The sequence below is a fragment of the Lissotriton helveticus genome, chromosome 9 (assembly GCF_964261635.1).
Source record: "Lissotriton helveticus chromosome 9, aLisHel1.1, whole genome shotgun sequence".
Taxonomy (NCBI): domain Eukaryota; kingdom Metazoa; phylum Chordata; class Amphibia; order Caudata; family Salamandridae; genus Lissotriton; species Lissotriton helveticus.
This window is the reverse complement of record NC_136070.1, coordinates 428,616,008-428,629,192: the sequence shown is the minus strand read 5'-3', so window position 1 is coordinate 428,629,192 and position 13,185 is coordinate 428,616,008. Positions and strand designations below refer to the sequence as shown.

General features: G+C 40.5%; 1 protein-coding gene across 1 annotated transcript in view; it reads right to left on the bottom strand.

The window, feature by feature from the left end:
• AMN (amnion associated transmembrane protein) overlaps nucleotides 1–312 on the bottom strand; it is a 184,736-nt gene extending 184,424 nt beyond the window's left edge. Inside the window, exon 1 of the mRNA XM_078660223.1 lies at nucleotides 194–312. Coding sequence (XP_078516349.1) covers nucleotides 194–260 — 67 coding nt within the window. The 5' untranslated portion in view covers nucleotides 261–312. The remainder of the gene's footprint in view (nucleotides 1–193) is intronic.
• Between the last annotated feature and the right edge of the window lie 12,873 nt (nucleotides 313–13,185).

Genomic DNA, 13,185 nt, shown 5'->3' with positions numbered 1-13,185 from the left:
GGAAGGCTGCGTTTAGCCTCCGGTCGAGGCCTGTATGATTGACAATTACAATAATGATTTCTAGTGCTTTTCATCTCCAGTGCTGAAATGAAGCGAGAATACCGTGGTGCTTCACGGCGGTGCTCGCGGGATTTGGGCTGCCAGAACATTTTACTCTTTTCATCACGTCAATATCCTCAGCCTGGCTACTTACTGAAGAGCTGCAGCAGGAGCAGAAGCCGCGCGGGCTCCATTCTCAGCGGCCGCGCAGAGCTCAGCATCCCCGGCGTCGCCTCCTGGCCTGGTCCGACGCTGTGGACTTTCTTCCGAGAGCCTGCACCACGTGATCAGTGGGTTCAAAAGTCACCAAGGAGGCTAGATAAAACATTAAGCACGTCCAACACGATTCATTTACAGGAGACACAAAAAGTGCTTTTCTCTTAGAATTAAAGACGCACAGACGAAAAGGGAATGGTTTTTCTCTCGTTGACTTTCCAGGCAAACGGAATCTCGACTGATTTATTTAACAGGAAGCAATACGTCATTTTAGAAAAGTGTGATATTGTTTAAAGGTGGGATGCAAGGACTTGAGATACAAAAAAAAGTCAAACTGAGGAAGGGTGCTGAGTGATGAAGAGAATTACCCTTGTAAGTGTCTGCAGTGCCTTTAGCCTGTCTGCCTTTAGCCAGCGGTGTGTAACTCAAAGGGAAGCCCCCCCTGCAGGATGGGGCATCCATATTACAGTGATGGTCATAGGCCTTTGCCTGAATGGGGACGGGGGATGGCCTATTGATGTGGAAGGGGGTCCCAGAAGTGCTGGGTGTCCCTCTGAATAGCAAGGCTGCAGGGCCCTTTCTTTAGCCCCTGCCTTTAGCTAGAGTTAGGATATTTTCTTTTATATTGTGTTTGTTTGCCATATAGATTCAGCCATTGGCACCATGGTTGCCATCATTGTCAGAGACAAATACCAGCCATGCTGGTAAAATACTGGCAGGTGTAGGAAGCTGGCTCTGCATATACTATACCTAGTAAGGTATAGTGTGCAGAGTCCAGTGGATCCCCAGAGGCTTACGGGGCTTAAGTCGATTATACTAAAAGCTCTATTTGTGGTAGTGTGGTCGAGCAGTCAGGCTTATCAGAGGGCAGTGTTAAGCACTTGTTGTACACATCCAGGCGAGAAATTTTTACACACACTCAAAGACTGAATCTAAGACTAATTATTTAGGATACAAAGCTATTACTTTGGTATTTTATTTGAGAACCAAGAGGAACTTAGTTGCGCGCAATAGTTTCAAAGATAGCAATACTTTTCAAATACAGTAGGTATTGTGTTGTAAAAGCCTCGAAGTACTTTACATGAGTATTAAAAATACTTTGGCAATGTCAATCAAACACTAGCAACGTACTAAAGGTAGGAGATAGACATTTACAGCCTGATTCATGAAGCTAAATTGCGGGCGCAATAGCTGCGAAAATGGCATTGCGCCCGCAATTACCCAAATCGGCATTCATGACGAAAATAACCAAAGCGCTAAACACAGATTGCGAATTCGCTAATAATTTGCGCCAAAGCACGGAATTAGAGAATAAAGTTAGCGAATTCGCAATACTAGCGCAATCGGAATTCATGAAAATTCTCTAATAGCGAAAAACCTCAAAATCTCCATTAGCGCCGCGCAAATTAAGGACAACCCAAAGCAGGTGGTAACCATAAAAGTGATTTGCGAAAATTTTGAAAAACTGTTGGCCAATCAGGAACAGGGACAGGGCTGACCAAACACACATAAGGAGACACAGCAGCAGCAGTTGGTGTCTCACAATGCCAGGAATGTACATGGTGGTCAGGCGGCGAAGGCTACAGCGAGCAGCACGGAGGAGACGCAGAATACAGGAGAGGATATTCCGCCAGCGGATCACCCTGCTGGGACAAACCAGGGAGCAGATCTATGCGAAGTACCGGTTGAATGGGGCCATGATAATTCAACTCATACACGACCTTGACCCCCTGATGCAGCACCCAACAAGGCGGACCAATGCTGTGCCTACACATGTACAGGTATTGTGTAGCCTGCACCTCTTGGCCTCTGGTAGCTTCCAGGGGATAGTAGCCGCAGCAGGGGGGATATCCCAGCCCACCATGTCACGCTGCCTCCGGAGTTTTGTTGACGCAATGCTCACACAGCTACACCGACACATCAGATTCCCCACCAGCCAACAGGAACTGGACTTGACAAAGTTACACTTCTACAATGTGGCCCATTTCCCATCTGTGATAGGATGCATAGACTGCACCCACATTGCCATCTGCCCCCCAGCTGCGACGGAGTACATGTACCGGAATCGGAAGTCATACCACTCCCTCAACATACAGATGGTCTGCAATGCCAAGACTATCATAACTGACATCGTGGCCCAGTACCCAGGGAGTACCCATGACTCTTTTATATTCCGGCACAGCGGCCTCCACACACGACTGGCCAGGGGAGAATTTGGGGAAGGACACCTACTTGGTAAGTACACATTGTCAACAATTACACATTGCAATGATGTAGCTGCGCAGCTCAGGCACTCACCCTCTGCTCCTCACATGCAGGTGACAGCGGCTACGCCCTCCGGGAATACCTCCTCACCCCATACCTCAACCCGGCTACACCACAGCAACGGCGGTACAATGTTTCTCACATACGGACAAGGAATTGTATAGAACGGACATTCGGCCTACTCAAGAGCCGGTTCCGCATACTGCACAAGACAGGTGGGGCCATGTACTACAGTCCTGATGTGTGCTGCCGCATTGTGGCTGTCTGCGCAATGTTACACAACATTGCAACCAAGCGCCGGATACCAGTCGAGATCTCTGGCAGTGAGTCTGAAGGGGACGACCGTCCACCAGCACATGTGCGGCATGCACGCGGGGAGAACCCTGCTGAAGGACACAGACGGCGCAACCACATCACTATGAACAGTTTCTGAAGGCCACAATCCACTCACCCAACATTCACTCCTGCATGGCAATGTAAAAAATGACAGGAGGCCCATGTATGTAGCATGAATAAATATTATTGTTAAATCCACAATAATAACGTTAAGTATACATTCATAATATTGCAGCAGTATTGCGCCATACTGCTCCTAACTAGCCACTGGACATGCTTGTATCATCAGCATTATCTAGGCAACTTGCAAGGAACTCAATTGCGCCTCCGCCGCGCAGCCCCCAAACGACGCTCTGGCTCTTCCTCTGGGACGGCACGTGTCCCTGCAGTGGGCCTGGTGCTGCGGCGTAACACGCCAACCATTGAGGCAGACAAGCTGCTGGCACTGGAGGCGCACTCACTGGTGTCGTCCCTCCCCACATTGCCTTCACCAGTAGGATGGAGTGCCAGTACGGCAGTGGTGACCTGCTCCAGCACCCGTCCAACATCCTCGACACATTGTATCAGCTGCTGCTGCTGCGCCAGGCACCGTCGTGATAGCTGGGAGGTGGCATTCCCCATTATGTAATTTGAGCGGGTGTAGGCTGTCAGGCGCGTTAGGAGCTGCCGGTGGCGTCGGCGGGCGGAGGTGCGCTGCGATATAACTGCAGCAGTGTTGGCCTCCATGGCCGCCGCCATGCGCTCAACACTATCACCCACATTGGCCACATTGCGGCCAATTTTATGTAGTTGCAGCTGGATGGCCGCTTGCCGTCGTGCCTGCTGTTGGTGAATGCGTAGCATCCGGCGCTCAGTGCTCATGCCTGGCTTGTGATGGAGCGGGATAGAAAACAAAAATTTGTTTAAATCCGTGAAGTCACACTTCCATAAATAAATTAATAATGCTAACAATTTGTGCTGTGTGTATAATAATTCAACCTAGTTTTAAGTTGCATTTTCACAAAACACGCGGGAAACTAATATGTGTGCTCATAAATGTGCATTATGTTGCATTCTCATGTATGTGGAAAATAATAAATTAATTTTGTCTATTGTCATGTCATAACTAATAGCAGCTGTTTTTAAAATAATGGCATGTGCTTATTTTGCTTCCCTTGTCTATGTGATGTCATTTCTACTATTCTAGGTGCACATAAGGTTTTATGGATTAATGAAGACAGGTAGATATAAAATGCTGCTTTATTTGTGCTTTACTGCTAGGTAATTTAGACTAATGGGTTAATTATTAGCAAAGATGGGAGGCAACAGAACAAACTGTATTTCTTTCATTAATTATTCTTTGTGTTTGTTTATATAACAGTTTTACAAGTGAAGCTTAGAGATGGCTGCAGGAAAAATAGTACCCTTTTAAAAGTGACGCAGGGACGGTGGCGCAGAAAATTGACGCTTTCTGAAAGAGGCCTAATGATGAAAATGGCTCAAGTGAAAATAATTCTGAAAGGATGGAAAAGGCCTCTGAGCTTTTATTTTGAAAGGTTTTGGATTGAACTGCTAAAAAGATGACTTTTTGGAGAAATTTGCTAACGTTTGCTAACGTGCCATGGGAGTTCAGAGCTGACAAGCTCAAGGTTAAAAAGGAAGCTGTCGCTACAAAATGTAGCAGTCTAAGGAGAGCTGCCAAGACTTCTAAATGAACAATGGACTAGTGAATTTGCCCGGGCATGCAAGAAAGAGGTGTCACAGTTTACTGTGGTACGAGGTGGCTCAGCCAATGGAGAGCTAGAATTCGTCTGCTGGAATGTGAAAAATAGTTAGCTCAGCTAAAATTAGGGTATAAGAATAGGTTCAGAGAACACATAGTTGGCTTACGCTCGAGAATTCTGGAGGACGATGTTATGCTGATGGACTTTACACGTGAGGACAGGAGTTTTTATTAATTACTTTATTACTAGGTGATGAGGGTAGAGACAGAGATATAGTTAGGATTTTGGAAAATGCTTAATTTTACTTATTCCTGCTAATGAATAATAATTCTTGATTTATGCTTTATAAACAGGTGAGAGCCCTGTACGGATAACGGTGTTATTTTGCTAACGGTGCATGATTTCTATAAACAGGTGAGAGTCCTGTACGGATTTCATGTGTGACTGAAGTTAGGGAATTTTCAGTGTGAAAGTGCGTGATTGTTTTGTAAGGTATGTTCAAGTGGAACTCTTAGAACTTTCACTTCGCGGTGGGTTCAGAGGAAAATGAGTTCATATTCTTACGTGTTAGAAGGGTAGAGTAAGAGTTGCTCTACTGACAAATGGAAATTATCCTTAGTGTGAATAGCGCCGACTATTCCGAAGTGTGGATACTTGAATGTATGTAAACTATCCTAATTAGAGAAGCAGACAGATGTGTTTTGTTTTATATATTCACTAAAATGTACCAAAAGTAATTCTAAGGTACTTAGGAAAGTTCAGGATAAAGTCTGTACCATTCTAAGACTTTCTAAAAGTATTGTGCAGTGTTTAAATATATTTAAAGGCTCTGCATGCTAATAAATTCGATTCAAAAGTATTCAGCATAGTTGAAAAGTATAAAAAGGTGAACTGTGCTAATTTAAAACATTCAGGAGCATTTTAGAATGTTTTGTGTTAATTAGGCAATAATTAAGGTATTCCACGTTATTAAACTCGTTAAAATAAGTAAAAAGCGATTAGTATTAATTTTATAAACATTCCACGCTTTAAAATTAGTATTATATTGTTCTCCGTAGTTTAAAAACATTAAAATGTGCCCCGATCGAAATTTGTAAGGGAGGGGCTGTTTTAGGAGTGAGAACGTGTGGGGAGAGAGACTGAAGCTGCAGCAGCTGCCTACGTCAGAGCTTGCCGCGCTCTGATTGGCTCAAGTGTCTGGAGCACCATAGCAAGGCAGCGTTATGATTCGCTGTGATGTTTTAGAATAGTCGCGCGTGATTGGCTAGTGCGCGTCTTCACTTCATGCCAGGTTACTCTCTTTGGTTAGATTGTCACAGAATAAAAACAAGGCCTTGCGCTAATTGGCTGGAGCGCAGTGCTGTAATTAGCTTGAGTACGTTGTTGGTATCTTGTATTCCGTGAGAGTGCCTAAGTATGAAGTGAGCAGTGGATTAAATAAGCTGCTTTGAGTTTCGTTAAAATTTGTATTGTCCTAGGTGAATGCGGAGCATTTTGTGAAGGAGGGGGGCTGTTAAAACGCGAGTACGAAAGAGAGCTGTCTGCAGCAGCTCCCTACGTCAGCCGCTGTACACCCATTGGTCCAGAGGCCGACGCGTCATAGAAGAGCCGCGCTCCTATTGGGCGAGGCTCCGTGAGCCCCGCTCTGATTGGGCGAGGCTCTCCCTATGCTCGAAGTACATTATGGGCTCATTAAGTTGTGATTGAGAATATCCCCGTGTTGCTAGATGCACTCTAATGCTTTAAAATATAGTTAACGTGTGTCCCAAGCATTTTGTGAAGGAGGGGCTGCTGCCTCGGGAGAGCTGTCAGCTGCAGCGGCTGCTTGCGTCAGCCGCCGCGCTCCCATTCGTTAAAACGCCGTCGCGTCATAGCAAGGCCGCGCACCCATTGGAAATCGATGCGCAGCGTCATAGCAAGGCCGCCCCTTGATTGGTCTAGACATCGTAGCGTCATAGACAGAGCCGCGCTCCTATTGGGCGAGGCTCCGTGAGCCCCGCTCTGATTGGGCAAGGCTCTCCCATTTAATAATACATGATCTAGAGTGTCGACCAAGAAGCGATCGTTTTGGTTGAGGTACAATTAATATTGAAATAATTATTTCAAAAAGTGTTCCCCGTTTAATTTTTCCTTTCTTTTGTAATTTGCGCTATTTTAAAAAGCTTGAACCCCATTTCTATGAGATACTCTCTTGGCAGGCTTCGTGAATAAGTGAGCCCCTAAGGAATACACCTGACTGTTCAAGCTAATAGTTTGTTTTCAGCCGAGTAATTTAGTAAAGGAGGGGGAAGCTGCCAAGAAGCGAGGGAGAGGGAAGAGAGAACAGCTGCAGCGCCTACCGCCGCGCTGCCATTGGTTAGAATCCCGTCGCGTCATGGACAGAGCCGCGCGCTGATTGGGCGAGGCTCTTTCAGCCGCGCTCTGATTGGGCGAGGCTTTTCCAATGAATATTCTTTGATTCTGACTCCAGTGAATGACCGTGAAGTCGCCCTGTAATTAATTGAATATAATCAACAGCGCTAAAATTATCTGAGGCGAGTTATCGTCTAAAACAAATATTAGAATACTCTACAGCTGTCACAACTTATTCATTATTGTAAGAAACTGTCAGCAAGGGTTGTGGCTGTGTTTTCATTGGGCAAAGCCTGCCTTTGTACACATTGAGATTGTTAAGGTTTGGTGCTAGCGCGTGAGAGAAATGCGCTTCTAATTGTGGGGGGTCCACATATTATTAGATTGTGTTACTGAGAAGCTACGCACTGATTATAATTAAGTGCTGCAGTGTGTCACAGGAAGAGCTGTGACCTTTTGGTCAAAGAGAAGAATTTTGCTCTGATTAGTTAAAACGCCACAGCGTCACTCAAGGGCTGCGACCTCATTGGTTGAGGCTTCGCGAGCTGAACTCTGATTGGGAGAGGTTTCCCATTGCAGGTCTCAAGTGTCACGGAGGAGCTGACTGTGAAGTGTAGTCACGTGTGAGGAGCCGCGACCTAATTGGTCAGAGCTTCGTGTTTTGTTGAGCGCTGGATTTAGTGATGGGTACTAGCTCTGAAGTGATGGTAAAATCGCGCTACGAATCATGAATTTAAAATTCCATTAGGAGGCTTGGTTGAGGGAGGTTTGTTTGCTGTTGCTAGAGAAGAACAGTATTATGATTGGCTCAGAGGACGCAGTGTCATAGAGAGGCCACGACCGGATTGGTCAAGACTTGGTGGGCATTCTGGTTGGCTGAACACTGTGCAGCCACATGCTGATTGGACTAAACACTCGTATTGATATATATTGTTTACTTTTTGTCAAGGATTTAAATTTTCCACGCTATTAATGCCCAAAACTTCGTTTTTATTAATTTCTTGATATTTACCACAACACATTTTGCTATCAATTAATAAGTAATACAGGGGATATAAGTTGTCAATAAAGCATTTGCAGCTGACATTAGTAATACAAGTATAGTTGTAGAGCCCATCAAAGAAAAAAACAAGATTGGGCAATATTAGCAACATTGTATCAAATTTGGTGATTTTTGATTTACAAGTCAAATTAAATTATTGGTTTAAATAAATTAATAAGAAGGGGTAAAGGTTATTTACAAGCAAAACAATTTTATGTAAATTTAAAAGCAAATAGATTAGGTTTTCTTTTTCCACAGGTATATGTTGCAGAAGGTATGTAAGTGAAAAATAAGTACATTTAAAACACGTGATTATATGTTGATATTTACTGTTATAAAATAAAATTTTGCATTGCTACTATTTTTGCAAATTGATATTTTTCTTTCCAGGTTAATTAAATTTAGTGATACAGGTAAATTAGGAGAAATATTAAATTGACCAAGTTATAAGAATTTTCTACATCCAATAGTGTTAAATTAATTAATTAATTGATCAGCAAACGCTGCAAGACAAATTTAGAGAATACATTTACCAAATTAATTAAATAAAATGTCTTCCTTGTATAAGAAAATGAAAAAGGTTGTTGCTAAATGTGAGAATAAATTAAAGATTCCAAAATTAGTGAAAATAAATAATAAAGGTGTCAGAGTAGAAAATAGAGATCAGTGTAAAATCGATGTTGTAAATATGGATCAGAACAGAAATTCACGAAGACCCCCAGAACAGATTAATGCAACGCCAAAAGTGTCAGATCAGATTGATAAAGTGCCAGTTCAGAATTTTACTAAAATTAATGCAATTGAAAAACATGATGAAATGATTGGTACATCTGGAATTAATATTCCTGATCATGTAAATTCATCAAATGATTTAAAGGAGTCCATGAAAATTTTGGAAAAAGAGATAGTGCCTGTACTTAGAAAAGATGAAATTAATTCCGCAGTTTTAAAAGTCCCATTAATTGAAAAGGTTTATTGTATTGTACTTGAGATTGAATTAGTAGGGATTGCAACAGAGCAAGGAACAGAGATGACTTCAGTTCTGGTAAGTGAGAAATCTGACATTGACCTGATTAAATTGATACAGCCTGATGAGTCAAAATTATGCTCAAAGAAAAAGGAGATTGAGATAAATGAGCTGAATGAACAGTTACAAATACAGCGACAGGTAATGACTCAACAGATTGAGATGGCTTCATTGCCATTGCAAAATTTTATTAATGAACAGTCAGAGAAAACAGATACAGGATTAAATAAAGAACAGGAAAACAGTCCAAAAAGAACAAAAGCACTTCCAGAATGTTGGAATAAAAATAATGTTCTTTTGAGTGAAGACATCAAAGTAAAGGACGCAATTGATCAACAGATTAAAACATTGACTTTTACAGGTTCACTTATCAGAAATACAAACTTAATTAAAAGATTGATTGATGATATTCAATTGGCAGAAAGGTTTGCTGTCGTGATATGTGCAGCATACAAAATGAATGATGAACATGCTTTGAGTTCACAAATACTAACAGCTATAGTTGAAATATGGCAGGTAGTCAAAGGCTTACGAGATGATGCAACTCATGAGGAGAAAAACACATGGTTGAGAAACACATGGTTAAGAGCAGAATTTAAACAGCGAGATGAGGATGAGATTTTGTCACACAAAGATGGTAGAGTAGTTTTACCAAATAGCATGATTACTGACATAGACAATATGTACCATAAAATTGCAGAATTTCTTTACCAGAGGTGTCTGACATATCAGCAAGTGAACACAATCAAGAAAACAATTGTGAGATTGGGAACGGAATTACAGGAGAGTGGTTCATTGACTAGATTACAAATGGATTTTTGTGAGATGGCACTACATGACAAACTGTGCTACATTTTTGTGATTATTTGTTTTATTACAAAATGGATTGAAACATTTCAGATGCGACATGATGATGAATTTACGATTACAAAGTTATCAGATAACAGAAAACATATCGAAAACAGATTGCTCCATTGTACAGATAGAACAGAAATTTCAGGTGTTGAGGAGCATGAGAATATTACTATAAAAGACAGAGATGCAAAAATGTGCCTAGCTGCAGGTACAAAGTGGACAGATATCCTTCCACTTGTTTTGATGTTTCTGAGAAATACTACTGATAAAAAGACAGATTTAAATCCACGTGAGATTAAGATGGACAAGGTCATGAGACAGACATTCATACCAGAGAAGAGAATGATGACTATCAATGATAGCATCAAATTGGAGAATTTCAGGAATTTATCAGATGAAATGATTTCTGTGTTTGATGAAGATGAAACTGAAGTGCAAACAAGAGAAAAAGAGCAAGTGTTTGATCTGTTACCAGGTAAAAGGATCAGGAAAAAAGTTCGTCTAAAAAGAAATTATCTAGTGCCAAGGTGGCAGAAAAGGAGGTCAGTCAGTCTTGTCACGACAAATACAGAGAAGTGCAAAAGACTGAAGAGGTGGATTGACACTGGCCATACTTTTCGTGTATCTACACCTGAAAATCCTGATGAGGATAGTGTCACAATTGATGATTCAGATTCTGAAGAAGAACCTGAAGAGAATCCAGATCTTGAAGATCGACAAGTTGGTCGATATCTGGAGAACATAAATAGAAAACAAGCCTTGATTGAAGAAGACTTGCAAGTTGTGACTGAAGACTCAGAAAATGATGGAAATCTGCCAGAAAAAGAAGCAGAAGAAGAATGTGATCAGATTGTGATTCAAGACCAGGAGAGTATTGAAAAGCAGAAAAGTAGCTCTGAAAGCAGGAACAGGAATTCTGAAACTGGGAAGTTGAAGGTAATTGAAGAAGAAGATGAATTGCCAAGTACCAGCTACAAAGATGACGTTCCTAACGGAGTGAAGCTGCTGAGTAAAGAAGTACCTGAGTCCAGAATGAAAATATCTGACACTGAAACTGATGAAAGTGATGAAGATTCTGAAATAAGAAAATTCAGAAAAGGAGCTTGGAGAACAGAATGTAATGTGACCAAGCAAAAGAAGAAATTACTAAGAAAAAGTGATAACTGGCAAGGAGAAAATGAAGGCCTAAAATTCAAATTGAGATACAGATCAAAGGAACAGATTGATGAGTTATCAAGTCAAAAAGATTCTGAAAAGAAAAGTGAGGCAGGAAAGAAAATAGAAGTGATACCTGTAATGGATTGCAATCAGGAAAAGATTGAAAACAAAAGTGACAATGATTGAAGTACATACCTGTTAAATTTTAGGTTTCTGTTTTTGGCATAAGGCTGAAGAAATCTTGTTAGATGACACAAGGTCGAAGAAATCCTGTTAGCTGAAAAATTAATTTGTGACATTAGGTCGAAGAAAAACTGTTAGAAGGTTTAAAGAGTATATAAAAAAAAAAAAAAAAAAAAAAAAAAATTGAAAAAGGGGGGTGTTAGAAATTTTTAGAAAATTTAGGTAAAATTTTTAAAATTTTTGATTTTTGTTTTATTTTTCTTTGCAAGCTTAATGAAATTATAATTCTGCTTTGGTTAATTTAGGTTATTGTTCTTTTAGAAATTAACAAGGAGAAGTTTTAGGTTAATATGACAAGCAAGATACTGACATTTTATTAGTTATAGTTTTTGCAACACTTTTAATGAAGCTTAGTTGTATGTTACACAAGAAAAAGAAATAGAACTAGAGGGGTTTCTTAAAACTCAATATGAGAATTGTAGATAAACTGATGAGATAAGTCTTTAGAAATACTAACACAGGTGAAATTGAATCATGTTCATCTTAGATAAAATCTTTGCTAAAATTTTGGGTGCTGGTGTGGTGATTTGTTAATCACCAGATGAGGGAGTTGATGGAGCGGGATAGAAAACAAAAATTTGTTTAAATCCGTGAAGTCACACTTCCATAAATAAATTAATAATGCTAACAATTTGTGCTGTGTGTATAATAATTCAACCTAGTTTTAAGTTGCATTTTCACAAAACACGCGGGAAACTAATATGTGTGCTCATAAATGTGCATTATGTTGCATTCTCATGTATGTGGAAAATAATAAATTAATTTTGTCTATTGTCATGTCATAACTAATAGCAGCTGTTTTTAAAATAATGGCATGTGCTTATTTTGCTTCCCTTGTCTATGTGATGTCATTTCTACTATTCTAGGTGCACATAAGGTTTTATGGATTAATGAAGACAGGTAGATATAAAATGCTGCTTTATTTGTGCTTTACTGCTAGGTAATTTAGACTAATGGGTTAATTATTAGCAAAGATGGGAGGCAACAGAACAAACTGTATTTCTTTCATTAATTATTCTTTGTGTTTGTTTATATAACAGTTTTACAAGTGAAGCTTAGAGATGGCTGCAGGAAAAATAGTACCCTTTTAAAAGTGACGCAGGGACGGTGGCGCAGAAAATTGACGCTTTCTGAAAGAGGCCTAATGATGAAAATGGCTCAAGTGAAAATAATTCTGAAAGGATGGAAAAGGCCTCTGAGCTTTTATTTTGAAAGGTTTTGGATTGAACTGCTAAAAAGATGACTTTTTGGAGAAATTTGCTAACGTTTGCTAACGTGCCATGGGAGTTCAGAGCTGACAAGCTCAAGGTTAAAAAGGAAGCTGTCGCTACAAAATGTAGCAGTCTAAGGAGAGCTGCCAAGACTTCTAAATGAACAATGGACTAGTGAATTTGCCCGGGCATGCAAGAAAGAGGTGTCACAGTTTACTGTGGTACGAGGTGGCTCAGCCAATGGAGAGCTAGAATTCGTCTGCTGGAATGTGAAAAATAGTTAGCTCAGCTAAAATTAGGGTATAAGAATAGGTTCAGAGAACACATAGTTGGCTTACGCTCGAGAATTCTGGAGGACGATGTTATGCTGATGGACTTTACACGTGAGGACAGGAGTTTTTATTAATTACTTTATTACTAGGTGATGAGGGTAGAGACAGAGATATAGTTAGGATTTTGGAAAATGCTTAATTTTACTTATTCCTGCTAATGAATAATAATTCTTGATTTATGCTCTTTTTATTAATACTGAATAAATCTTTCTTTATGACATTTTCTAATGCTTGTTTAATAAAATACCAAAACCTAAGTTTTTCTAGATGTGTTAAAATAAACTTTCTAAAATGACAAGCTGGTCTTGATTATTGCAGATGGTTTAAACAACTATATTTAGATCTTATCGCCTCATGATTCAAGCGCTCTATTGTTGTTATGGGCCTAGTGTTGTAGTGTAAGTTT